Source organism: Gadus chalcogrammus, chromosome 18 (assembly GCF_026213295.1).
Source record: "Gadus chalcogrammus isolate NIFS_2021 chromosome 18, NIFS_Gcha_1.0, whole genome shotgun sequence".
NCBI classification, from domain to species: Eukaryota; Metazoa; Chordata; class Actinopteri; order Gadiformes; family Gadidae; genus Gadus; species Gadus chalcogrammus.
In genome coordinates, this window is record NC_079429.1 from 4,136,541 (window position 1) to 4,164,010 (window position 27,470).

A 27,470-nucleotide genomic window follows, 5' to 3' on the forward strand; every position below is an offset into this window, starting at 1 on the left:
AGACCCACCGTCTCCACCCACTCCTCACCTACAAAGCTCTCCACAACCTAGCCCCCAGTTACCTCTGCGACCTCCTCCAAGAATACACTCCCTCCCGCTCCCTCCGCTCAACCTCTGCTGGACTACTATGTATCCCCACATCACGACTCACTACAATGGGTGCCCGGTCATTCAGCTGTTCAGCACCCAGGCTCTGGAACTCCCTCCCCCCACACATAAAACAGTCTGACACAATAGAAAGTGACGTAGTTCCCGCTGGTGGCTGATACGTTTGCCACTTTGCATATTGACTTTTTGGATTCCTCTTTGGATTCCTCTTTGGATTCCGTTTTGGATTCCGTTTTGCGGATTGAAATGTCATTTGAATATCGCAACACACGGAGCGTGGCGAAGTGGATTGCAATCACGGGGACGCTATAGCTTTTCAATTTGAATAAAGGAACTCAAAGAATTTGACAAAATGTTATTGTATTTTTATTGTTATAACTTTTGCAAATTTAATTGAGGATTGCATTGTCACTTTGCATTTTAAAATACACTTTGAATAACGTATTTACAAATTACATTATGAAATTGCATAATGCATTGTCAATTGCATAACCTAATTACTTATTGAATTGCAAATTGCATTGCCATTTGAATTTTGCTACATATATGCTTCCATATACATACGCAACGAGTGACCTATCGTATTTCAAAAGGAACAAGATTAAAAGGTTTCTCGGGGAGTTACGCAAGTATTTTTTCGTGTTAGCTGTTGCTTTTATACCTAACCAAGTTCTGCATCAAAGCAACTGTTGAGGGGGCGCCCTCTAGCGGCAGCCGCTGAACATCAGATTTAAATCAGATTATATAGATTCGTTTACTATATATTATATACATAAACGCATTAGTTAAAAAATATATTTATAATAAATTGAATAAATTATGCACCATAGTGTATGCAATGTGAGCCATGTAATGTTTGTAATTTTTGCAAATAGAAAGAATTGTACAAAACACACCAATCTAAGTTTACATTGCATATTTATTTCCTTGAACACTTTTAAAAAATAACAAAAGTTGAGTCCAAGCTGTTTTGAAACCTGGCCTTGCCCAGCTAGCTCCACTCAAAGCAACCAAGAAAGAAAAGAAAAATACTCATTTATGGACATTAGATAATATACACCCCATATACAGCAATGCATAGTGGTCTGCCAAGAAGACTCCTCCCAGGTAATACTATACACACACCTCAAGGCCTTCGACCAATGGCTGTCGCCGATGACTTTCATCAGCAACTGTTTTTTTTTTTTTTTAAAACTCATGACACTGTGTTTAGCGCTTGATTTACTGTGTGTGTGTGTATGTGTGTGAGTGTGTGTGTGGTCGCACTGTTGTAAACAGCTACAGGGGTACAGCGGATTGGATAAATCACATGGATGGGGAGGGGCTTACGAACTAAGCCACCTATCCTCATTGGGCTGTAGGGTTTAGCTGCCTCCCTTAATCTTTTTTTACCAATCAAATTCAGCGTAAGTGCGAAGTTAGTGGGGCACAGACAAACACACACACACACACACACACACAGTTTGCTGCCTGCGTTTCATTCTTCTGCTTTTTCTACCTTCTCAGGTGAGGTGGGGAATAACCACAGACTCTCGTCTCTCTCACAGTGAAACTGAAACCACTGTGGCGTTTAACGAGGCCTCTTATTAATCAGCAGGTTTTGGGAGACAACAGCTGGCTCCAAAATGACCGACAGAGGATCGACCTGTTGGATCTCCTCACATCCAAGATGGCCGACTCCCTTTTAGAGTGTCCCTCAGTTCAGCAGGAATGGCCGGGAAAACCGGGAAAATATTAATTCCTAACCTCCTGCATGTGACCCAAAGGGAGAGTGAGTGTGTGTGTGTGTGTGTGTCTGTGTGTGCCAGTGGTAGAGACAGTATAGTGGGAGTGGTTCTGCACGCGTGTTGGGAGACGGCACTTGGACACTAAAGTGTGACCGCAAAGCAGGACAAGAACTCACACGCGTGTGTGTGTGTGCGCGTGTCTGTCTGCGTTTGCGTGTGTCTCAGTGTGTGTGTGTGTGTGTGTGTGTGGGGGGGGGTTAGGGTCACTGTGCGCTACAAGCACGACTCCCAGTGGAGCTGCAGGTCTGCGCTGTCCAGGAAGTCCGCAGAGAACACGCTGGGAGGAGTGGGCGGAGCCAAGGGCCCGAGCCCCGTCCCCCGGCTCCCGGCCACGCCCCCGTCGTCCCCGCCCACCACCGGCCCCCCCGCCATGGAGATGTCCAGCCAGTCCATGCTGTCCAGGGTGGGGTCTTCGAAGCCCAGGCTGGGCGAGGGGTGGTGGGCGGAGTAGCCCAGGTCCGAGGTGTCCATGGGCGAGTGGGAGTGGGCGTGCTCCAGCAGGCCGGCCGAGCCCAGCATCTGGCTGTGGAGCTCGTCCATCAGCGTCAGAGGCCCCGCCCCCAGCAGCAGGGCCCCGCCCCCCGAGGGGCCGTCCAGGAAGTCCTCGAGGCGGCCGCCCGTCGCCGCGGGAACCCGGCCGGGCGGTGTCCCCGGGGGCGGGGGGGACGGGGGGGAGAGGTGCAGGGGGGAGAGCGGCGGGGGGGAGGCCGGGGAGTGGGGGCCGGAGTGGAGGTGGGCGAGGGAGGGGTCCGGGTTGGCCTTGAAGCCAGAGATCTCTGCAGGGGGGGGAGGGGGGGCGAGAGAGAGAGAGAGAGAGAGAGAGAGAGAGAGAGAGAGAAAGAGAAAAAAGAGAGAGAAAAAAGAGAGAGAGAGAGAGAGAGAGAGAGAGAGAGAGAGAGTGAGAGTGAGAGTGAGAGTGAGAGTGAGAGTGAGAGAGAGAGAGAGAGAGAGAGAGGAGGGGGGGAGAGACGGGAGGAGGAGGCAGAGAGACAGAGAGAGAGAGAGAGAGAGAGGTTAGTGTCAGGCTGGAAGCAGGCCTTCTGTCTCTTTACTGGATGAAGCGAGGTCTCTTACCTCCGCTCTTCAGCAGGATGTCGAACAGGTCGTCCATCTGCTGGCTGTTCAGGCCGTTCTCCTGCAGAACCACACATCATTAGAACTCACTCTGAGACACGCCCCCGTCTCCTCCAATCAAACCACGCCTCAATGCAAACCAAGCAACCACGAAAGTGATTTGAAGTTATTTTGCTTCCAGGCCCACAGCCATGCAGTTATACACACATAAGATAAACAAAACATCAAACACAACGAAAAACATTAAGACTAATTCAGCCCAATAATTCAGTAAATCAGTCGTGCAGCAAACAAACACTGAGTAGAACACACACGCTGGTGCAGGAGTGACTGAGGAGGACCGGTTAGTGAAGGGGAGGGGGAGGAGGAGGAGGAGGAGGAGGACCGGTTAGTGTAGGGGAGGAGGAGGAGGAGGAGGAGGACAGGTTAGTGAAGGGGAGGAGGAGGAGGAGGAGGACAGGTTAGTGACGCTGTGATGGGAAGGGGAGGAAGGAGGAGGACATACTTTTGGGCGCTGGGTGGAAAAGGGAGATTTGGGTTTGGGGGAGGGAGGGGTGAAGAGGGCGTGGCGGTCGTAGGTTGGACACGCCTCCTCGCTCTGCCAGGATGGAGCGATGAGGTAGAGAGAGAGAGAGAGAGAGAGAGAGAGAGAGAGAGAGAGAGAGAGAGAGAGAGAGAGAGAGAGAGAGAGAGAGAGGAAAAGAGTGACAGAGAAAGAGTGAGAGAGAGACAGAGAGAGAGAGAGAGAGAGAAAAAAAGGAGAAGAGCGAGAAAGAGAGAGAGGTCAATGAGTTTGAAAGGCATGGTGGAAACAACAAGAGATGAAGAGCTGCGGAATAATGAGGAAGAGGATGAAGAGTAACACCAGATGAAGAGGGGGTAGGCAGAGGATGATGAAGACGAGGGTGATGAGGAGGAAGGGGATGACCCTAGAGGTCATCAAATGACGACGGAGGGGGAAGAGAGGACAGGAAGGGGAGGAGCATGAGGAGGAAGAGGAGGACCGGGGGCTGACGCTACCTTGAAGGATGAGATGAGGGTGCTTTGGCACTCGCTGTCGGCCATGTCTTCGAAGAAGGGCTGCAGGCTGGGGGGGGCGGAGACTGACTGGCTGGGTTCTGGCGCGCCATTGGTCTCCAGGTGAAGTCCCGCCTTCGGCACCTGAGTGACGGGCGAGATAGATCAAAGTCAAAGTGAATCCACACACACACACACACACACACACACACACACACACACACACACACACACACACACACACACACACACACACACACACACACACACACACACACACACACACACACACACACACACACACACACACACACACACACACACGCACGCACGCACGCACACACTTCGTCTCAGAGTCGGCGGACCTAAGCCGGTCTGGACAGGTTCTGGAGCGTACCTTTTTGACGGACGGGTCCACCGGCGCCGGCTGCACGGGGGGCTCGCTGGACTTGGGGTCCGCAGGGGGGGGGTTGATGGCTTGGCTGGGGAGTTTGTTTGGAGTGGACTGTAGTCTCTGCAAAGAACAGGAAAGAGGGAGGAGTTTAGTCCGATGATATCAGTCCTAGCAGCTCTGAGTTTAAATCAATATGTTTAATGGAAATAATGAGTTGGAGATTTGACGGGATAACTAACGCCTCGTTCACACTACATGGGTCCAGATACGGATGGGGGCTTTTTGACGCATCTGTGTTTTTCCGGGTTGTATTACAAAGGCGATTTCATTGGACAGTGTCCTTGCGTATATTTGCATAACCCAGTCTGATTGGCCGACGGATCCGTCGCTGCCTGAAAAGTTGAACGTTTCTAAACTTTTTGACTCCGGCCACGGAGCCGACAGAACGGACCGACCCACAATGCATTTCGCTCCCATAGCGCCCCGTGCAAAGTCAACGAGACCTGTCGACGGACGGTGTAACTGCCCTTGAACTAAAAGACAGAACTCGAAATGAACGATAACATTAACAATTCCGACTCAATTTAACTATGACTGAACTGAAATAGAACTGGAGAAGAACTAGAATCAAACTGGAAAAGAACCAAAATCAAACTGGAAATGAGTACAACTGGGATGAATAGAGGGGTGTTTCTTAGTGTAGTTTAGTAGTGTAACGTAGTATAGTAGTGTAACGTAGTGTGGTAGTATAGTAGTGTAGTGTAGTAGTATAGTAGTGTAGTAGTATAGTAGTGTAACGTAGTGTAGTGTAGTAGTTTAGTAGTGTAACGTAGTGTAGTGTAGTAGTATTGTAGTGTAACGTAGGGTATCGTAGTGTAGTAGTGTACCGAGTGTGGTAGTGTAACGTAGTGCAGCAGTGTTACGTAGTGCAGTAGTTTAGTAGTGTAACGTTGTGTAACGTATCGTAACGTACCTGAAGCATGATGCGCCCGTTGCTTTTCCCCGGGGACACTTTGCTCTGAGTGTCCGTGGTGTTACTGGTGTTACTGGTCAGTGCCACCAGGTAGTGGTTTCCGTTGCCGTCGGTGACCAGCGTGGGCGTGCCGTTGGCCTTGAGCAGGTCCAGGGAGATGGTCTGGGTGGGCATCTGGGAGCTGTTCAGCTGGTTGATGAAGACCGGGCCCACCTGGAGAGACCGACAGGGTGAGCTCCGTCCTCCCCCACGCTGAAGACCTCCCTCTACCCAACACGTCCATCCATCCATGTGGATGGATGGATGGATGGATGGATGGAGTCCACATCTATACATTTACATTTATGGCATTCAGCAGACGCTTTTATCCAAGCGTCACACAACCATTGATACACAAACTCAGACATGGAAACTCAGACGGCGGAGTCAACCACGCAGGGCGACAGCCGGCTCGTCGGGAGCAGTCAGGGTGAGGTGCCGGGGATCGAAGTAGCAACCTCCCGGTTACCAGCCAACCCGCTCTACCTCCTGAGCCACTAGCGCCCCCTATACAGCGGTCCTGTCGAGGCGAGGCGGCAGGATGGACCGAGAGATGCTCAGTTTGCCGTACGAGGTGTTTTGAGGGACCTGACCTTAGTTTTTGTAATTCCACACACATTACTTTAAGGATTACTAGAGGTAGGCTGTGGTTCCCTCGCGCAGGGCGTTCATAAACAGGACCTTCATGAGACCGTCAGACGTTTGCTCTTTCATGTGACGACGCACAATCGTCTACATCTGCACCCCAGGCCCCCCCCCGGTGGGGACCCACTGATGAGGGCCCCCCGCTGTGTTAAGAGGCCGTCAGGCTGAACCCCACGTACCTGTCGAGCCGGGGGGGCCGTGGACGGCTGCGGGGCACGCGGCGGTCTCTTCAGCTGCACCAGAGCCCCGGGGGGCTTCTGCACCTGCACCTCCACCTGCCGGAGCTGCAGCGGGGTCTTCTGCGGCCCGGCCTGGGCCTGGGCCTGGAGCCGGGCCTGGGCCTGGGCCGGGGCCTGGGCCTGGACCGGGGCCTGGGCCTGGACCGGGGCCTTGGTGGGGCTGTGGTGCGCCGGCTTGCTCTGCTTGGCCTGAGCGCTGAGCTTCTGCTGGGCGAGTAGCCTCTGCTGCGCCTGCAGGTGCTTCTGCTGCGTCTGCTGGATGATGAGCTGCTGGATCTGCTGCTGCTGCAGCAGGAGCTGCTGACCGCCCGCCGTCTTCTGGCCCGCGGGCCGGGGGGCTGGCGGCTGCTTGGCCTCGGCAGCCTTCTGCTGGACCGCCTGCTGCTGCTGCTGCTGAACCGCCTGCTGCTGCTTTACCGTCTGCTGCTGCTGCTGCTGCTTTACCGCCTGCTGCTGCTGAACCACCTGCTGCTGCTGCTTTACTGCCTGCTGCTGCTGCTGCTTCAGGAGCTGCTGCTTGAGCAGCTGCTGCTGCTCCGCCTGCTGCACCTGAATCCTGCGGATCTGCTGCAGCTTCAGGAGCGTCTCCTGGGAGCACTGGGTGGGCTGACCCCCCCGCCGGGCCTGGGCCTCCTCCGTCACCCCCTCCATGGCCTCCTCGTCCTCGTCCTCCTGGCGGTGCTGATGGTGGTGGTGCTCCGCCTCCTTGACCTCCTTCTTGATCCGGACCAGCATGCCGTTGGGCAGCGTGGGCGGCTGCAGCACAGAGGCCTTGAACAGAGTCTGGGGCTTGGCCTCGGCCGGGGCGGCGGCGGCGGGCGCCGGGGCCTTGTGCTCCAGCTGCGAGCGCAGCGTCTCCACCAGCCGCTGCTTCTGCTTCAGCATGCGGGTGAGCTCCTCGATCTGCTTGTCCTTCTCCTGCAGCATCTGGTCCTTGTCCCGGGAGCCGGCGGCGTCCTGGGGCTCTGGCGTCGGGGTGGCGCCGCGGCCGGGCGAGGGCCGGGACAGGCTGCAGGGGCTGTGGTGCTCCTCCTTCACCTGGGAGAGGGGGGAGGCACCCGAGGGGTTCTGGGGGGAGTGCTGCAGGGTGAGCTGGGTGAGGGGGGAGCTGACCTGTGAGGGGGCACAGTGGGGGGGGGAGGGGGGTACTTTAACAACCATTGGCTGAGACATGACGGAGCGTTACATGGTTAACTTTAGTCATAAGGTAGGATTGTATCTATAAATCGCTTAAAGCAAACTTGCTGATATATCTGCTTAAGGAGCAGGTAGGGGATTTAAACTAGGAGGTAGAGCAGGGGACACTGGGGGGGATCTGAACCCAGAAGCAACAACCCAACCTGCCCTCCTTCCAGGTTATCGTGGTTTTAACGATGGTGGTCCGCTCCCTTAACCACCTCCACCACCACCACCTCCAGTACCTCCCCTACCACCATCAACCCGATCCCACCACCACCTCCATCTTCACCACCATCTCCATCCCGACCTTCTCCTCCACCACTACCACCTCCGCTCCCACTATCACTACCTCCACCGACCCCTCCGCCACAACCATGACCCCCCCCCGGCCCCCCCATCACTCCCACTATGACCCCGGCTGCCCTCACCATCTCCCCGAAGGCGTCGCCGCTGCAGCTGGTCTCGTCGGGGCTCATCCCGGCCAGCGAGCGCTCCGACGGCGTGGGCGACACGGGGGGGCTGGAGCTGGTGCTGCCGAAGCGCATGACCCGCCCCGGCACGGGCCCCTGGGCCAATGAGAACGACGGCACCCTGGTCAGGCCCTCTCCTGATTGGTGGAGTGCGTTGGGAGCGGGCGTGGCGTTGTGGGCGAGTGGTTGCGCGGCCTGCGATTGGCCGTTCTTCAGGGCTCCGCCCCCGTTCTGCTCCTGGTAGTTTCGGAGGCGTTCGATGAGGTCGATCTTCGTGCCGGACACGGTCAGACCCCGGAGCTTCAGCTCCTGTTTCAACTCGGCGACCTGCGGTGACAAACTCAGTGTTAATGGTGTGTTCCAGATACATCGCACACCATCCACACGAGTGGTAATCTCCCAGCTTTCCTGCGGCATTTCACGGAGGCACGCCCCCTTTTGGTCGGTCCCACTCGGGATTCTTAGAGTACAGAGTTCAGCGAGGTTGACCTACGACTCGAAAAAACAAAAAAGGCTACGCCCGGAGTGAGATGTATTGTCTTTGTATTTGTGCCACGCTGGTCGTTTAATGTCGGAAATGTAGTTCTGTGTGGGAGCAGGGAAATGTAGTTCTGTGTGGGAGCAAGGAGATGTAGTTCTGTTTCGGAGTATGGGTAATGTAGTTCTGTCTGGGAGCATGGGTAATGTAGTTCTGTGTGAGAGCAGGGAAATGTAGTTCTGTGTGGGAGCAAGGAGATGTAGTTTTGTCTGGGAGCATGGGTAATGTAGTTCTGTTTCGGAGTATGGGTAATTTAGTTCTGTCTGGGAGCATGGGTAATGTAGTTCTGTCTGGGAGCATGGGTAATGTAGTTCTGTGTGGGAGCATGGAGCTGTCGTTTTGTCTGAGCTTGCCTTGAACTCGTCGAGGTTGGCCGGTAAAGTGCTTGGTTTGGCTCCACCTGGTGCTGTTTGGCTCTGACGGTGGGGCCCGCTCTGATTGGAGGGGGTCCCCGTCGTCGTCGTGGATACACTCCGGGAAGGGGAGGGGCCTGATTTTGTTGACGGGGTCGTCTCCGTTGGTGGTCTGAGGAGAGATGGAACATTTATTAAATACAAAGGGAAAATATTTGTTCCAACTTGGGTGGATCGGGTAGTACAGCAGTGGTCGTTTTTAGACTTGGGCAGGGAGGATGGTGTGGTAGTTTGTTAGATAGTAGTTGCGGTTTGTTAGTTGGTAGTTGCGGTTCGTTAGTTGGTAGTTGTAGTTTGTTAGTTGGTAGTTGCGGTTCGTTAGTTGGTAGTTGTAGTTTGTTAGTTGTAGTTTGTTAGATGGTAGGTGTAGTTTGTTAGATGGAAGTTGTAGTTTGTTAGACTCACTTGGGTTGGGCAGGCAGGATGGTGTGGTAATTGTAGTTTGTTAGATGATAGTTGTAGTTTGTTGTATGGTAGTTGTAGTTTGTTAGATGGTAGTTGTAGTTTGTTAGATGGTAGTTGTAGTTTTAGACTCACTTGGGCGGGGCAGGCAGGATGGTGTGGTAGTTGTAGTTTGTTAGATGGTAGTTGTAGTTTGTTAGATGGTAGTTGTAGTTTGTTAGATGGTAGTTGTAGTTTGTTAGTTGGTAGTTGTAGGTTGGTAGTTGTAGTTTGTTAGTTGGTAGTTGTAGTTTATTAGTTGGTAGTTGTAGTTTGTTAGATGGTAGTTGTAGTTTGTTAGTTGGTAGTTGTAGTTTGTTAGATGGTAGTTGTAGTTTGTTAGATGGTAGTTGTAGTTTGTTAGATGGTAGTTGTAGTTTGTTAGTTGGTAGTTGTAGTTTGTTAGATGGTAGTTTGTTAGATGGTAGTTGTAGACTCACTTGGGCGGGGCAGGCAGGATGGTGTGGTAGTTGTAGTGCTGCTGCTGCTGGTTGAGGATCTGTAGCTGGAGGAAGAGCTGCTGCTGCTGGAGGATCTTGGCGTAGGAGGAGTCCAGCTGGGGCGGCGGCTCCTTGTCCGCCTTCTGGTCGGGGGGGATGTACTGGTGGTACTTGAGCTTCTTCACCTGACGGAACAGACCCGGTTAGAGGGGAGAACGGGAACTAGTTTAAATTGGGTGAACCAATGACAGACAACACTAGCTAGGTGGGTCTACTTTACAACACGCTTTATATAATCATCGTTACCTTCACAAATGTTGATGTTTGGTCCCTTTTAGTTTATTTTACAATTTGTGAATGTGCTAATAATAACTAAATTATGTAAATATGAATACTGCATGTGTGCTTGAGCAGACATGCAGAACAATTTAGGGTTGCGGTTTCTAGAAATAGGAAGAAGAAGTTAGTTTGTGTTCGTGGGGAGAAGTTAGTTTGTGGTTGTGGGGAGAAGTGAATTTATTCTCTTCGAGAGAAGTTAGTTCATGCTCTTGGGGAGAATTTAGTTTATTCACTTGGGGAGAAGTTAGTTTATGCTCTTGGGGAGAGGTTAGTTTACGTTCCACAAACCTTGGGTTTGTTGTCTTTGGCTTTCTTGGATCTCTGCGGAGGTCGGTCTGAGCTGCTCTTGGACTGAGAATGGAGGAAAACACAAAAGGAAGAGGATGTGAAAGTCAGGAAGTACGACAAGGTTAACATGACTAAACATAGCGATGGAAAGGTCCCATTTATTCAGCTCAGATTCCGGTACCCAAAATGTTTTAAAATACTGAGAATTTGCACATTCTTAGCATGGCCCCAGTGGGAGTCGAACCCATGACCCTGGCAGGGTTAATGTCCTGCTCTACCAGTTGCCTAGATTTATTATAGGGTGCTTGTGTGGTGCGTGCGTGCGTGAGTGAGTGCGTGTGTGCGTGCGTGCGTGGAGCTGGTTCCGAGTAACCGATTGATGGATCTCCTCAACAAGACTCACCTTGGCCTGGCTGGTCAGTGGGCGGGAGTTAGCCGGCGCCGGCGTCCCATTGGTCAGCCTCTGAGACAAGGAGGAGTCAATGCCGTTGGTCAGCAGGGGGGGAGGGGGCGGAGGAGGTGGGGGAGGCTGTGAGAGGAACTGAAAAACAACCCCATGCTAATTAGTAAAAAACCCTTTTCACATCCTATTTTCATTCTGATCCGACGAGCAGTGAGGTCGTCTCTCAACCTGGACACACAGACTGGTCCAGCCGGTCTGGACTGGTCCAGTGAGGGTTACCTGGGAGGGGGACATGTCTCCGTTCTGGGTCAGCATGTCAGAGGGGGACAGCTGGGGAATGGAGCCCAAAGGAGAGTCGTGATTGGTCAGCTGATCAGGGGACAAGGCATCGCTGCTGTCCTCGTCCAATGAGCTCTCCCCTCCGGCACCCTTCGGAGAATCTGTTAAACGGGGACAGAGATAAAAGATTTAGTTTAAGTTCTTCAAGTACAGTATAATGCAATACACCCATGCGGCGTGATTGTCTGCGTCTGTTCTCACTCCCCAGCCGATTCAATCATGCAGAAACCTGCAGACAGTGTGAGTGTTCACAGAGCAGTGTCTCAACAGAACAGTGTGTGTGTTAATGCTGGGGGCCGGACGTTGGGTAAGCTCAGGAACATGCAGTTAATACAACCCGTTTCCTAATACTCTGGGACCAATAATGAAGAACATTTCACATCCTTCTGTTGGTAGGTTTTGTGGTGTGCAACGTGGGTAGGTTGACATTCTCAGACACCAAGTTTTGAAATCATACATCGTCTGAGTCATTCTGATTACGAATAACTAGAAAATTGTTTTAGCCTTTGGTCTCTTGTTCCAATATAGAAGAGAGAAGGCAGAAGTTAGACAAAGTATGGCTGAAACTAGAGTGACCAGGACTTGTTTATGATAATGGGGACCACTGTAAGAAAGAGAAACGGTTGTCAAGAAAAGGAACTGTGCCTTTATGCATGTGTGGGTGCGCATGCATGGATGTGTGTTGATTTGTGTATGTATGTCTATTAACCTTGTCTTTCTGATGCACAGAGCTACTCTACACTCTGTCAAGTTACTATTTAACTTGGGCCAGCCGTTCCAACTAAGTGTACAACAATTTTACAACTTTACAACTATGTGTACAACAAATTTACAACTATGTGTACAACAACCTTACCACTATGTGTACAACAACTTTTCAACTATGTGTCGAGTCTCCAAAGTGTATCGGACACTTTGATTACGCCCTTAGCCTTACTGCAACTAATCCATTTATTATCCAAACATAATCCTGTAATGAATTGATCGCCCATCACAAGGTACCAGAGTCCAAAGTCAGCTCTTAAGTGTGTTGCTTTGTCAGACAAGCGGCCGAGAAAACCCAAAGTACTCACTTTATAACGGTTGACGAACCACATATTTTAACTCGTCAGCATCAGGAGCAATCGTCTGCTGTTTTACTTGACTAACAACTTAGACAACGACTGGGTTTGATCCATATATGGTCGGTCGACTGATGGATGAGAAGACTATAAGGTGCAGCCCTGCTCCAGAGAAGGTGAGGCCGTCATCTAGAGCAGTCTTTCCCAAAGACTGGTTCCCAAAAGATGGCCCAAAGATTTGGCGACCCAATTGAAATCTCCCGCGACCCACATGTGGGTCGCGGGAGATTTCAATTGGGTCGCCAAATAAATGTTGTTTTTTTACACTTTTTTTTTAACAAATTCAACAAGAAGCATGTTTTTGATAGTACTGAATGTTTCTATTGTTCTGATAATTTGACTTATAACATTGAGTCTAGTTGAGAGGCTGATGTACATTGTGTTTGTTTTACTGATGAGAGGAATTAAAATAACGAGATAGCCAAAACAAGGTGACATTAACTCGCATTTATTTGGTCTAATTTATAAAGTATTTAATACGTGTATTATGTTCTCAATAATTGGAATTGTGGAATTGGCAGTAAAACGTTCAGGGATGTTCATTTATGTACAAAAAGGCCTACTGTGAATCGGGTCGCGATGGTTTGTAATTCAAAAAAGAAAAATCGGTCCCCAGAACAAAAGTTTGGGAAACACTGCTCTAGAGGCACAGCCCTCCTCCAGGTGTGTGTGTGTGTGTGTGTCGTACCGGGCAGGGCGTCCAACACCACGGGCAGGATGTTCTTGTGGACCAGCTCTATGGGGCCGGGCCGGTGGGAGATCTTGTCGTTGAGGTCGTCGGCCAGCCTGGCCCTCTTGAGCTGCAGCTGCTTGGCCTGCAGGGACGGCTCCGCTGACGTCTCTGCAGGGGGGGGGGGGGGGGGGGGGGGGGGGGGGGGGGGGGGGGGGGGGGAGGTCAGGCCCTGGGCGTCACATCTTATTAGGGTTAAAGGCTGAGGGAACCCGTTCGGCAGGGGCAGACCTCCAACCAGGAGCAGCAGAGAAACAGGATCCGCAAGGGTGCGTTCCAATGCAAAACTACCACCCGGGACAGCGTTCACAGCCAAAAGATTACTCGTAAGTTAGTCTAAATTTAGACAGACACGTTCACCAACACTTACTTACTAATCACGGTTTAGTAATTTAGCAGACACTCCTTTGAACCAAGGTTGCTATAGGACAATGGGGTTTCGAACCGGGAACGTTTTGGCAGGGAGTCTAACAACACCCGACCATCCTGCCTCACGTAACGTAATGAGTTAAAGATATCAGGATCCATCTGCATAATAGGATTTTGATCTTGAGGCCGAATTAATTATGATTCACGGATAGTTTTTGATACGGTAGTAATCCTTTTGATGATCTAGCGTCGGGACTGGAATGTTTTCACAGAGTCCCCGCCCATTGCTATGGCTTGTTTATTACAGACACTGCATGAAAGTCCCCTTGATGGCTGTGATTGTGAAAACATGTTGATGGACAGCAGAGTAAAGGGAGAGTTAGGATCCCATGATGTGTCAGCATCCCCTCCCCTGGTGAAGCTGTGACTGAGTTCCCCTCTGACAGACATCTCTTCCTCTGTAATTTTCTGAGGGCTGTAGTCAGTCCTGTTCAACATGGTGGCTTTCTAAAAGCCCCTGTGAAACCTTATGCATTCTTGGGTGTCATTAAGACACAAAGGCAGATGTTGGATAATGCAGCTCCCATTATGACTTGGGGTTTTGTGTACTAATGCTACTTCAGTCCTTCCATTAGCTTTAGTGCCTGGGAGTGGTGCGTAGAGCGGAGTCACGCTGCCGACTGGAAAGCCGGAGGCTACACATCTCTTCTCAGATCTATCCCTCTCATCTCTCTGTAAAGGAAGTGATGCTGGACAAAGTCCCCTTCCTAAGCGCACAAATTAAAATCTAAAGGGTTTTGCTCTTGCCTCTGGGCATGTGTTGTGTGTAAGTTGGGGACGTCCTGATGTGTTCACACAATGAACCACAGTGTTTTGTTTTATTTAGAGACAAAACTACAAAGGTGCAGTTCCTCGTCCCGCCATGGGGGGGCAGAGTGGCGCTCACCCTCCAGGATGTGCATCCTGACCAACTCGGATCGCTCGGGGCGGCTGCGGATCTTCCTCTTCAGGTAGTCCTCCGTCTGGGGAGGGGAGAGATCGATTGATCGATTAACGAAGAGGCAGGGATGGAGCGACAAGAGGAGGAATAGAAGAAGTGGGTGGGTGAGGGTTACATGTTCAGAAAAGGACGTCTCTGGCGTCTCTGTCGTCCTTTGAAAAGGACACCAGAGACACCGTTTGGCTTGGGGAAACGGCTGCGCTTTTACTTTGGAAACACACGAGACTCACCCTGGCTCTCTCCAGACTCCTCCTCTGTTCGTGGAAGGCTGCCGGGCTTTTCAGCGCTGGAGAGAGAGAGAGAGGGAGAGAAGATAAGGAGGCAGAGAGAGGTAGGAGGAAAGACAGAGCGATGGATGGATCGAAAGACAAAGAGAGGTGGAAAGAGATAGAAAGAGGGAGGAGAGGGAAAGAGGGAGGTAGAGTGAGGTAGAGAAAGATGATTAGAAAGAGAGATGATTGAAGAGAGGCAGACATATAGAGAAAGAGAGGTTGAAAGAGAAATAGAAAGAAAGAGAAAGATCGAGGAGGAGGAAAGAGGGAGGTAGAGTGAGATAGAGATAGATGAATAGAAAGAGAGAGGTAGCGGATAGATATAGAATGAGAGAGAGATGGAGAGCAACAGAAGAGCGGTCAAGAGAGACGGAGGGAGGAGGAACTGAAAGGGCTATGGCCGAGGGCTGGGATGCGGTGATGCTGCACTCTGAACCATGATGAGAACCATCAGAGCAGAAGTCTCTGCACAGAGTGAAGGGGAGACACTCACACCGTGGCAGGCCTGGAGTCTGCACGCACGCGCGAGCGCACGCACGCACGCGCGCGCGTGTCCAGACTAGGGATGTTAACCGATGACCGTTTGACGCATGGTTGACCGTATCAACATTAACCGATCAATCTTGTCGTTTCAAAAAAATAATTGGGGTCAGTGTGGACTGTGGAGTGTGTGTTGGTTTCACCTCACACAAAAAGGTGATCAGATGAGGTGACTTCTTGGAGGTCGAACAGACACCGCGTCTCTAGTCCACTGTTTAATTTCCCCTCAAGTCTGAATTATTCTCGCATGTGAGCGGCGGAGAATATGATCTTTAAATTATTATGGACAATAGACTAAACGCTATAAGACTACAGTTAGCCATCTCATTCCAAGATCTTTTTGTGTGAAGTGAAAAAGATTATCCCTCACTCTCAATTTTTCCGTCTCCTCCAAACTAAACAAGCGGCGTCTCTTCGGAGCTGTCACTTTCTTAAATGAGCCGCGGCAATGTTTCAAATGAGCTCCTGACGCTGCCCTCTTCCGATTGGCCCCTGGTGAATCCCGCGCAGGGTCTCAACGAGGAAAGCGCCATCTCAGACCATTGTGGCCGTTCGAGCCCGCGCTCTACACATGGTCAACTTGCAGTAAGCATGCCTCGCGGTTCAATTTTAAACACATGTAGAGCCACTGCCTCTCACTCGGTGTGCGTGTGTGTGAGTCGGAGGCAGAACGGGTGAGAGATAAGCAGAGTTCCGAAATAGCAGGCGGCTAGCGCGGCTCGAAATGGCTGTTATTTCAAATCGCACATTTTAATCTGATCGGTTAACCGGTATCAACCGGTTAATGAGGCTCGGTGGTCGGTCAAGAATACTTTACATTTTCGCCATCCCTAGTCCAGACTTCCCCAATGTACCCGTCCCATGTTTGTAGAGCAGCCATTAAAACACATTAATCCCTACATTAATGTATATAGCATGTCTAATAATAATAATAATAATTGAATTTGTATAGTTCTTTTCTGCACAGTCAGACGCTTTACAGTGAAGGCGGGATCTCACTAACCACAACCAATGTGTAGCACCCACTTGGGTGTTGCACGGCAGCCAATCGGCCTCTGAACACTCTACACAGGTACTAAACAGACAGACAGACGGACCGCCACCCCGCACCCATGTTATTGTCTGCAAGTGATGGGCGGTGCCGCGACCGTTACTATGATGTAACACAGGGATATTCTGATTTGGCAAGAGTGGACCAAATCCCGGCAGGGCTGTTATCCACATTACAGCGCAAGGTGTGTGTGCGCGTGTGTGTTTCTGTGTCAAAGTACCAGGTGAGGTACGCTCCCATGACATCACAACGGCGAAATACAAATATGAGTATTGCCATCAATAAAACACAATGGGCTCCATTCATGGCGGGCGGTATTCAACCCAGCAACCCTTATCTTTACAGCTTTAGTATAATACGCCTCTATCATGGATAAGCGTATCAGGCAGATTACTTTAACTGGAAAAACAAAGCGTCTGTTTTTTTTCAGAAAGTTGAAGTGAAACAACGAACTCTCCGAGCCTTCATGAATGAACCTGGAGCAGAGCTCTGTGTAAGCTGAACCTCATGGTTCCTCATGGCTCCTCATGACAGGCCGGGGATGCAGGACTCTAGGGGAGGGCTCTGGCAACGGTGAGTGTAGAATAAGGTACACGTCGTACGGATTTGGGGTCACAGGTTTTAACATCCAATCCCAGTGGCTTCGGTTACACGGGGTGAATCTATTCGACCGTCCCTATCACGATGAGCCCCCGCGGCTGAACCACGCCGTGATGTAACCTAACCCACATCCTCCGCGCTGCACTTAAGCCTCCAACATGCTAATCCTGTTCCACCTTCGTGTTCGGGCTAAACCCTGAACTCTTAGAGGCTAACGCTAGCCGCCGAGCTAAAGGTGAGCGTTAGCCGTTAGCCGCAGAGAGGATTGTCTGAGAAGGTTATCGGGCTTAAGGTATACGACCGTCGCTGTGGGAACAGGGAGGGGCGGTGTGTGGCCGTGTGAGGCAGACACAGAGGGGAGAGAGAGAGGCCGTGCGAGGTAGACACAGAGGGGAGAGAGAGAGGCCGTGCGAGGTAGACACAGAGAGGAGAGAGAGAGGCAGTGCGAGGTCGACACAGAGGGGAGAGAGAGAGAGGAGAGCAGACCGCCAGGCTTAAATTGCTCCGATCATTTTCTGCCTCCTCATCCTCTTCTCCCACGAGCCGCGGTGGAGTCACCGGGTTCGTCCCACCGCACAGCTCTCAGTCCTCCTCCGGCTCTCCCTGGACGTCCACATAATCATCAACCTCTCCTTCCTACAGTTCTTTTCTTATCCAGAGCGACCTCCATAGGAACCCGATGCATGCCCTTAAGGAGCAGGCAGCTGCTGGGGCACCTGGCCCCTGGATGCCTCGGGGCCAGGCAGCGGGGTGGAACCCGCAACCAGTCAGCGGGGAGGCCAAACCCTGGCCTCTACACTGGTCCTTCCTGCCCCATTGTTGTTGTTGTTGTTATATGATCGTAGACCAGCTCCACTTCCTGGTCATAATGCTGGCTGTCTCCTACACACACACACGTTACCTCTCTGAGTGTTTCTGAGAACCCTCACTGAGGCATCACACACGCCTGCTGTACTTTGAGCAACAAAGCCAAAGAGAGACGTGGCTGCACATTGTGGATCATCCTCATTAGGGCGATAATGATATCCCATTATCTTACCAGTAAGACCTCTTCCCACTACATCCATTACTGGGCGTTCAAATCCATGAACTGCATAGAGTTCGGTCCCCCTGTGTTCCTGTGCGTTTTGCTTTCCCCAACACAAACACAACACAAGCTGGTCTCAGTTTGGGCTTCAGCATGGATTAGTTTAACAGCACATTCCATTACAGAAACAACAACCAGCACTACACCAGAGCCCGTCTGCTGGGACATCTGTACCCACAACAGCACATGAGCAGAAGTAAAGTGCAGGACTGAGATGCAGGACGATGGTGTTGAAGCGATCCCGATGGCAACACTACCTTGATGCACTGGCCAATCAGAAGCCAAGAAGCCTCTGTTGTTAGCGGGGTTAGTGCAATCAGTTATGTGTTTCCCTTTGTGTCTGACCCAGGACCATGTGGTCATGGGGATCAAGTTTATTTTAAATGGGTGGGACGCGATCAGGGCAGCCATTGGTTGATAACATTGGGCTGGTTGCTAGGTTGTTTGCTTTGGCCACCTGTCATGGAGGCAGACCGAAGGCCAGGAATATTTTCAACAAGTGCCGTAGGCAGGAATAGGGTCACACCGGGTGGGGATTGGATCAGGCAGGATTGTTATGCTCTTAATATCTTCCAACTCACTGAACTGATTCAGTTTGGTATTTCTTCCTTATTGAAAAAAGGAGAAACGGTGCCACTTCCTCGTTCTCCTCGGAGTTCAAATCAGACAAAGAACCAGAAGAAATACCCGAGGCGAGGAAGCCCAAGAACCCAGACCCGTCTTCAAACTATAAATACAAGGAACACATCGAAGTCTTCTGTTTAAACAGAGCGGAACCGTGAAACAGGAAGTGCGGACAGAAGAAGAGGAAGCTGAATGGTGCGATGATAACACACAGTAAGGCAGCGTGCGGACACACCCACACAACATGACAGCGGTTCTGAGACCGGTCACACTATCTTCGATTGCATGTGGGCTCCATGTAAAGGCCATGCTCGCCCAGCAGGCTGCACAGGGTTAAGTAAGACCTGTACATAGTTAATGTAAATACAGTCAGGACTGCAGCTCCACTAGCTGGGTAATACGCTGCATCAGGTGACTCCCACTAGCGACCACACAGGATGCTCCGACGCTAGGTCTGACGTCAACAATGAACAGAGCGGTACCAATGAATGGAGCTTTCAGAAAGACCACGTTTAGTTTGTTCTCTGTACTTGTTAATGGATTTTTAAAATAACATTTACATTCAGGGAATTTAGCAGACACTTTTATCCAAAGCGACTTACAATAAGTCGCTTTGGATAATAAATATTTGTCAGAAGAACGAGAAAAGGCAATTTATCGCTGTCTCTACAGTAAGGATGTTCATAGAACCAAGTGCACTGACAATCGCTACATTAACCGATTCACCATATACAACGAAGGCAGCTCGGATCAGGTGCTACACGATGCTAAGTACTATTTTAAGTGCAAGAACGTACAACATACAATATATGCGTACATTAAGTGCATTCAAGCTTTGTCATTACATTAAAGTATCCAGAAGTGCTGCACAATACTCCCGCAACAGATTTGTGTTGGCATGCGGCCCAGCTAGAGGAGAGTGGCTCCACAGAGCGTTTGGTAACGATCCAGCGTGCTTTCACCACCACCAACTGACCAGTGGCATTAGGGGAAGTGGTGATGAGATAAGGACAAGAGGTGGATGCTGTGCAACAACATCACCATGCCCCACACACACGGACACACACACACACACACACACCCAACAAGCTTGCATCAAACCGGCTGCAGCAGACCGTTTGTCAAGTAACGTTTGAAGACAACTTATTTTCCAGAGTTGTATGTGCATGTTGCAACAAAATAAGGGTAAAAAAACTACCGTCATCATGCAACCGCAGAGTAGATGACATCAAGCGTCTCTAAACGCTAACATCCTAGCGCTCGGCGCACTGAAGTGGGTAGGTGAGGCTAGGTGATGCTAGTTGAGGCTAGGTAGAGCGCGGTGAAGCTAGGGGAGGCTAGGAAGGGGCGCTGTGGCGCTAGGTGTGGGGCGGTGAGGTGAGGGTGTGTGGACTTACGTGGCATGATCCCTTGGCTGACCAGTTCCTCTCGGGTTCGTCTCTGCTGAAGTTTAAGCTGGAGGGCTGCATGGATACAGAGGGAGCAGGGTGGAGGAGGAGGAGGAGGAGGAGAGGGAGGAGGAGGAGGAGACAGAGGAACAACGGATGAGTCAAAGGCCTCCCGAGTGGCAGCGCGGGGCAGGCGGTGTCCCCCCTCCGACAGCCGGGTAACAGGGGCGCTCCTGGGGTGCTGGCGTTTCAACGGCCCATGTGAGCAGCGGCGAGGGAGGCTGATCTCTGCCGTAACACACTCGTCTCGGAGCACACACCCAAACACAGACATGGAGGCGGGCAAAGAAGAGGAAATGAACGCCTTCTCCTTTTATAAAGTCGTTCTCTCGTTTCCTCCCCTGAACAGGCGTGTGAATGAGAACAGCTTTACTTCCTGTTTAAAATAAAGTTACGCTTATTGCTAAGAATGATCAGTTATATAATTTGCGTTGGCCGGAGTGAATGACAAATACTGAAGCCATTCTGTAGAATCGATCATCCTTTCCTTACTGTAAAAGTTTTGCAGTTCACCGACAGAGTGCGGAACATGGCAGCTCAAACGACGCCCGCTTCAAAACAGGAAGTGGGTGTTACATAAGACGAGTAGCTTTCAGAGACGATTTACAGCTCAGGGAAAGAGTACAGGGGACCACCTTGGAAGAACTACACACTCCAGTCACAACAGCGGAGCTACAGAAGGGAACCAACCTGCGCTTTATCTAAATATCTCAGTGCATATGCATAGGTTAGACTCGGTTCATTACTCACTGCCCTCTCTGGGACTCTCTGCTCTAGACTCCAGTCATCAGGTGAGCATCTGCCCTGTGCCGGGTGCCTTTGAGCAAGGCAGCGAATACCACCAAGCACTGCATTTGTTTGTGTATTTATCCACCGATTGAATGAGGAAATTCATCTAATTGATGGTGATTATAAGGACGGTTTACTAAGCCTGGGCAAAAAAATAAAAAAGATAATCTATTTTCTGCCCCCCCCATGATATAAGATAAGATCATCTTTCTCCCTAATTGGCTATCAATTAGCACAAGACACATTTACTGGATTTAAATTAACATCTGGCATAGAAAATTAGCTTCAACATATGACCTCTTTATTTTCAGCTTTGCCTCACTATTTTTAAACTTGAAATATAATTATTTGGCTCATTATCTGTCCAGTGGGTGAGGGATTCTATTCCCGGGAGTCCCTGGAAGGAGGTATCCCTCCTTCTCCCTCCTCTCTCCCCTCCTCCCCAAACTTCCTCTCCCTCCATGAGACTCTTCTCTCCTTCTATCTCCCCTCCTTATTCTCTCCCTCCACGAGTCTGGTCTCGGCCTCCCTCTTCCTCTCTCCACTCCTTATCTCTACCTCCATGAATCTCTTCTCTGCCTCCCTCCTCCTCTCTCCCCTCCTCCTCATTCTCTCTCTCCATGAGTCTCTCCTCTCCTTCCATCTCTCACCCAACTGGGAGGGGTTGGAATCTGTCGAGGCAGCCTTAAATGATTGGCTCACAGTATGGGAGGGCAATCGTTCAGGTGTGGACAGCTACGTGCCGAGGTAGGATGCAGCGTAGTTCATCTTCAACGAGACTTCTTTTATGGGAACCAGAATCTTTTCTTAAGTTAGGCAGAATTTATCCACAACATCCCAACCATCATTTTACAATTTGCGAAAAAGTTTTTGTATTGTAATGAAATGTTAAAAATGTCTAAAGCCTATTGTTATCATATTATTCACAAAAAAATGTTGTTGTACGTTAATAATTCCTTCTACTGGCGAGTCTATGGTGAGATCCATGGCCTGAACAGGTTCTGTGTCTCCTGTCCTCAGACACTTTTTCAAACCCAATGTGAGGTAGGGGAGCCATCCTCTTGGTTCTGGTAGAGGTCTGATTCTGTCTATTAATTGGTGTCAAGGCGCTAAAACACGGTCAGCCAACGGGACGGGGTCGGTTCTGCTGCTCGTTGGGGAGCTTCTGTTATGTTTGGATGTGGCAGCTGTCAGTGTAATGGAGTCATGGTGTGTGTGTGTGTGTGTGTGTGTATGTGCACTTGTGCGTGTGTGCGTGTGTGTGTGCGTACGTGCGCATACCGGTGCGTCTGAGCTGGGGTTTGAGGTGGCCACATTAAGGCCAACAAGCACCTGTTCCTCTGGACTGACAGAATGACATCACTGCTCGCTACCTACCTAGCAAGCTAGTTCCCAGAAGGAGCAGAGGGCTAACCATACTAGCCCGCTAACTCTGTGACTGTGATCGATTGACTGATGGCATGATACTTTGCCACATTGTGATAAAGGGGTCCAAATGATTGAGGCCGAGGGGGAAAAAGGGGGATTTGTCATATTGAAATGCTTATTTCTTTGGCAATAAAGTCTAACTGGAGGTACCAGACTTTGTGTAACCAATACAAACGGTTGATGAAGATGACCCCAGGCTCCGAGCACTCGTTCACACGGAGAACAGGACCGGGCCGTGGTGGCGAACCAGTGCGTCCTCCCCCCCCCCCACCCCCTGCATGTCATCAGCGGCCCCCAGAACCCAGCGAGCTGCCTCATCCCCCGGCTTCCCTCTGGATGCACTGACCTTTCCCTGCCCTGCGTCGTGGGGGATTAGACTAGGGCGTGGGGGGGGGGGGCTTGCTAATGGAAATAAAATGACACTCAGCGCTGGCTGGATGTAAACACCCCTAAACAGACCACAGCGGGGCGGCCACTAACATGCGGGATGTGTACATCTGGGAGTTCGCCGCCACGGAAGGAATACAACTTTGGAGACCCACGTGTGTGTCTGAGTGTGTGTGTGTGTGTTTGCACATTCACGTGCACCAACACGGGCCATGCTATGGCCAGAGAAGATGGCAGGCCACTTGAGTCTTCCAGGGAAGAGGGTTATTCTGGGAACCAGAACTCTGCACTTTGCTCCTCTTACACACACACACACACACACACACACACACACACACACACACACACACACACACACACACACACACACACACACACACACACACACACACACACACACACACACACACACACACACACACACACACACACAGTTCTTCTTTATCTCTTGTGGTATACATTTAGCTTATCTCTGCCATAACAAGTCGTCTGTGTTTCGCTACCACAGCTAAGAGGCAGGAAGTGAGAGAGGAAGCGCGATCTACGGGCTACACAGCGACCAGGGAGACCCTTCATCCAAACCCTCTTAACTCTACCTCACTCTACCGATCGAGGGAGAACACCATGCGAGACGTATGGACCCTTTCATGCGTTGGGTCTAGGCCCTGTCACTCGGATGATGACTCAGAGTGAACCTAGACGCGGCTGGAAACACGCTGCGTCTCCCACTGCTGGTTTGATGGTGGTGTGAAAACACTGCTCAGCTTGTGAAGAGGGGGTGAGGTGTCGGAGACAGTCGTTGGTTAAAGTGTGAAGTCAAATGTGCACGTTTGCATGTACTTATGGACAGGTAGAATCACATGGCGCAGAATCACTTGTTCCTGTACTTATGGACATGTGCAGAATCACAAGTCCACTTACCTAGTATGGACATGTGCAGAGACCTTATAAATGACCAATGCCCCATCTTAAACCCCAGGTTGTTGAACAGCCACACCTGGCTGCCCAGAGGACTGCAGGGGCTGCACTGTCCATCGTAGATCTGCATGCTCAACATGTCAATAGAGGGTCCATTTTACGACGTTCTATAAAAAAAAAAATGGGAGCGTTGATGTAGCTTCAGAGTATTGGATGAGCCGTGTTGTTGTTCAGATGTATGAAACCCCCACACTCTGTTAGGAGACTTGGGCCCAATTTCATTTCTACCCCTTACCCCTTCCCCTTCCCCGTCCCCCTTGTTTTGAAGGGGAAGGGGTAAGAAATGGGATTGGGCCTAAGGGCCAATCCCATTTCTACCCCTTACCCCTTCCCCTCACCCCTTCCCCTTCCCCCTTCAAAAAAAGGGTGGAGGGGTAAGGGGTAGAAATGGGATTGGGCCTTAGTCGAGGAGCTACTGAGGAACCTGCATCATTACCGCGGCCCCTTTTAGGGCCCTCTGGGTGGGAACCAGGTTGGGCTAATGTGGAGCGGGCTGGCTGTGTAACTGGGACACTAGGCCACCGCCTAAACTGGTGCATTCCCGTACACATGCGAGCAAGAGACAACAGGGGAGATCCACTCACCACATACAAAGTTGATCGGTTGGATTAGTGGTATTATCTGGTAGAAGTGTGAGTAAATGAAAGCGTTTTTCCTTTTTGTAACCCTTTATCTACGGGATAGCATGTCCTTCAGAGAGAGGGAGAGAGCTAGAAGGTAGAGCCCCGGTAGGCCAACTAGGTTAATCCCATCCTGCGTGCGTGACGCTAGCTTCCATTAAACATGTCACAGTGCAGGTGCTGCTAAGCTACACGCCGCTAAGCTACACACAGCAGCACGCGCCTGCACACACTAGCCTTCCAGCTTCACATCCTTGCTAGCTTGAACACAAACCACGCACACACAAACATACAAAAAAAGCCGGGTTGCGTCGTACCCCGACACAGCGTAAAAACGCAAACAAGAGTGTCATCCACCTGCAGGCAACCTTTCAACAGGAGGTGGACACAGGACGTAATTCGACACAAACCCACGTTGGCGCTTCAGCTCGGCACACTTTCAGAAGCCTGCTTTGGCAGGGACTCTGGAAACAATCCTATTTCTAAAAGGCCTGTTTAATAACCACTTGCATGATCACATCGTTCAGAGCGTTTGGAGCGGGGCGTGGGCTGGGCAGCGGCCAGGAGAGCGACAGACAAAGGGGAGAGACGGTTCACACGATGCTGAGTGAGGAGGGACCGGGGCCGGGCGAGCACGTTCAGCGTTCGGGTCGCTGGTGTGTTGGCGTGCACCCAACGTGAGTGCCACGAGGCGTAGACAACCTACGAGGAATACCGATTCCTTGTGTGATCAGTATTCCGTGTAGTGTGTCTAGATAGAGGAAGTATATTGATGTCGGTATAAAATATTAAATGGGAGCACGTCATCTGTTATTAGTTTGTTATGTTGTAATACCGTTTGAACTGGTATCGTCGGTTTCTTGAAGGAAGCGTTTCATTGGTTGCATGACATGTGACAAGATTGTGTAATCTTTCAAGGCTGGGAAGCAAGCGGGCCTTGACTGAACGAACACATGAGAGAGGGCCTATTGTATGACTTTGTTTATCAGGAAAACGTCTTCAAAACAAGGATCCTGTATTGAATAGTCAAGGAATGTGGGTCATTGGATCATGTTGTTGTGGGATATCCAGCACTGAACTTATCCGAGCAGGAAAACAGGTTTGGGGTTTGGCAGTACGTGGCTTAGCTTTCGCTGAAAGAAAGGATGCAGTGCATGCCCCCTAATACAACCCCACCCCTTGGTACAGAGGTAGAGAACAAACCACCAGTGGTAGAGCTCCCATTATGTCGAGGGGACTGAATAGGCTTCATGCGTTTTAAACTAATGGTCGTCCTATCAGACAAAAGGTCAGTGGGTCCTATCGAAGTGTTTCCACCACTTTAAAGCATGTATTAAGAACTGCAGGATAGGCCGGTTGGATGATAGGCTAGCATAGTGGTGGAGAGTTTCAGCCCCAGCAGAAAGAGGTCTGCTGTGTGTAACCTGTGGGCCTCCTCACCCCCCCCCCTCCAATCTGCCCCTTAAAGATATGGATCTCAATCCACTGTTGCATGCTAAATAAACGTAATGTTTAGGCAACATCTTACTTGTATTCTTCTTTTCTTTTAGAATTGTTGACAGTTAAGTGCAATGTAATGCTTCCGAGATGGATTCCTGTGTTGGCCTAACTTAGGCCACTCTGTCAGGTTGACATCTGCTTTGCTCGTGCAGAGCAGAGCAGCACAACAGACTCCTCAACACGATCCGTCCTGGAACCGAATGCAAGTCATGCGGCAGCGGGGGCCTCTCCCAAAGCAGCCATAGCCCCTACAGCAGCAGGTCCTCTGACCACGCACTGGTTCAGCCTGAGCAGCGCCGACCGGGGAACAAGGAGTACGGCCAGTTCAATTAATTTAGATTTAGCAGACGCTCTTATCCAAAGCGACTTACGATAAGTAGATTTGTTAGAAGGAAGAGAAACAACAACATATCGCTGTCGGTACAGTAAGGATGTTCTTAGACCCAAGAGCCAAGCACTAACAATCACTAGGCTAACCCATTCTCCGTAGACAACAGACATAGCTAGGATGAGAAGCCACACAATCCTAAGTAGTATTCTTAGTTCATTCTATTTCAGAAAGACGACACATTTCAAAAAGCGCCAACATTGCAAACTAAAATCTAAACTTATTTCTAGATGTCACAGGCTATATTTGATATTGTAGAGTCAGACAATCATGGAAGAGGACAGTAATCTACAGTCACCCGAGCCCTTCCGTTTGATGTCTATTGGGTTTGAAGTGGGGTTTCACGTGGACAATCGAGATCCCTTCAGAGATGAGCCGCGCACACAAGCCAATAAAACACATCGCTAATATTGAATGACGTTTCCTAAGCTATTAATACAAACTGGTAAAGTAGGGATATGAATTTGTAGCTCAGGGGCACACACAAACACACACCAACAAACCAGATCACATTTCCTGTAGCTGTACTGAGCGCGTGCAGTTGACTAGAGAGTCCCCACCTTCCTTGAGGCTGTGATAGACATCCCTGTCCAGGTCTGTCCTCAAGTCTGCCTTCTCCAGGTCCTCCCCGATTGGAGGAGAGCCCATTGGGGAGGCTGGCTCAAAGGAGAGGCAGTGGTTGGTGTCCAGCATGATCATATCCCGGCGGAGATCAATAATGTCAGGAAGGCATCGAACTTTCCCACCGCACCGATCCCCGAACAAAGATACTCCCGACGTTTAAAAAAAAAAAAAAGTTCAAGTAGGAGGCTCGGATGAGAGCGGGAAGGGTCCCCTGGGTGAAAAGCTGAGCAGTTATCCCGGCGAGCTACCCAGTCTGTTTCCCGGCAGTAGACCGGTTGATGCGGTCTCACCAGAGGACTGGTTTCCTCGGTCCCAGACTACAGCAGAAAGCAGAGCCGGTTCCTGCCCTGCACGGCAAGCACGGCAAGCTATCCGTCCTCGCTGATCGATCGCCCTCTCTCCGTCTGTCTCTCCCTCCCTCCGTCTGTCTCTCTCTCTCTCTCTCTCTCTCTCTCGGTCTGTCTCCCTCTTTCTCTCGTTCGGTCTCTCTCTGTCTCAGTCTCTCTCTCTCTTCTCTCTCTCTCTCGACTGCCCTATTCCCTCCTTCTCTTGCAGTGGCGGACAAGTCACGACAGCGCTTCACCGCCTTCGCTGTCCTCCCGGGGGAGACGGAAGAAATCCGCAGGGTGGAGAAAAACCAAACTGCACGGAAAAGACGGGCGAGAGCGAGGAGGAATGGGAGGAGGACCGGGGGGAAAAGGAGGGCAGCGACGAGGAGGAAGGAGAGGAGGAGGCGGAGAGGACAGGCGCTGTGAGCGAGCGGGGAGCCTGGCACACACAGACGGAGA

At 50.7% G+C, this 27,470-nt stretch overlaps 1 protein-coding gene across 2 annotated transcripts; it reads right to left on the reverse strand.

The window, feature by feature from the left end:
• Positions 1-704: 704 nt before the first annotated feature.
• Positions 705-27,470, reverse strand: mrtfab (myocardin related transcription factor Ab). Of its 2 annotated transcripts, XM_056576776.1 has the most exons (18): positions 26,619-27,470; positions 19,918-19,983; positions 14,577-14,632; positions 14,293-14,368; positions 12,936-13,088; positions 11,067-11,227; positions 10,788-10,925; positions 10,385-10,447; positions 9,758-9,942; positions 8,817-8,988; positions 7,884-8,252; positions 6,217-7,389; positions 5,354-5,566; positions 4,384-4,500; positions 3,990-4,130; positions 3,475-3,567; positions 2,970-3,030; positions 705-2,671 (listed from the first exon to the last, which is right to left on the reverse strand). In XM_056576776.1, exons 1-18 carry the CDS (start codon positions 26,755-26,757, stop codon positions 2,109-2,111), a joined length of 3,939 nt encoding a protein of 1,312 aa, XP_056432751.1. In that variant the 5' UTR covers positions 26,758-27,470; the 3' UTR covers positions 705-2,108. The 2 variants fall into 2 exon arrangements, with proteins under 2 accessions (XP_056432751.1, XP_056432752.1); XM_056576777.1 differs by lacking the exon at positions 3,475-3,567.

Excerpts from the sequence above, each read along its gene's own strand:
- mrtfab (XM_056576776.1), bottom strand. The coding sequence starts at position 26,757 with ATGATCATGCTGGACACCAACCACTGCCTCTCCTTTGAGCCAGCCTCC. Across the intron at positions 8,989-9,757 it reads ATCCTGCCTGCCCCGCCCAA|ACCACCAACGGAGACGACCC; the intron begins GTGAGTCTACAA and ends ATCTCTCCTCAG. Across the intron at positions 5,567-6,216 it reads CGGCCCCCCCGGCTCGACAG|GTGGGCCCGGTCTTCATCAA; the intron begins GTACGTGGGGTT and ends CGGTCTCTCCAG.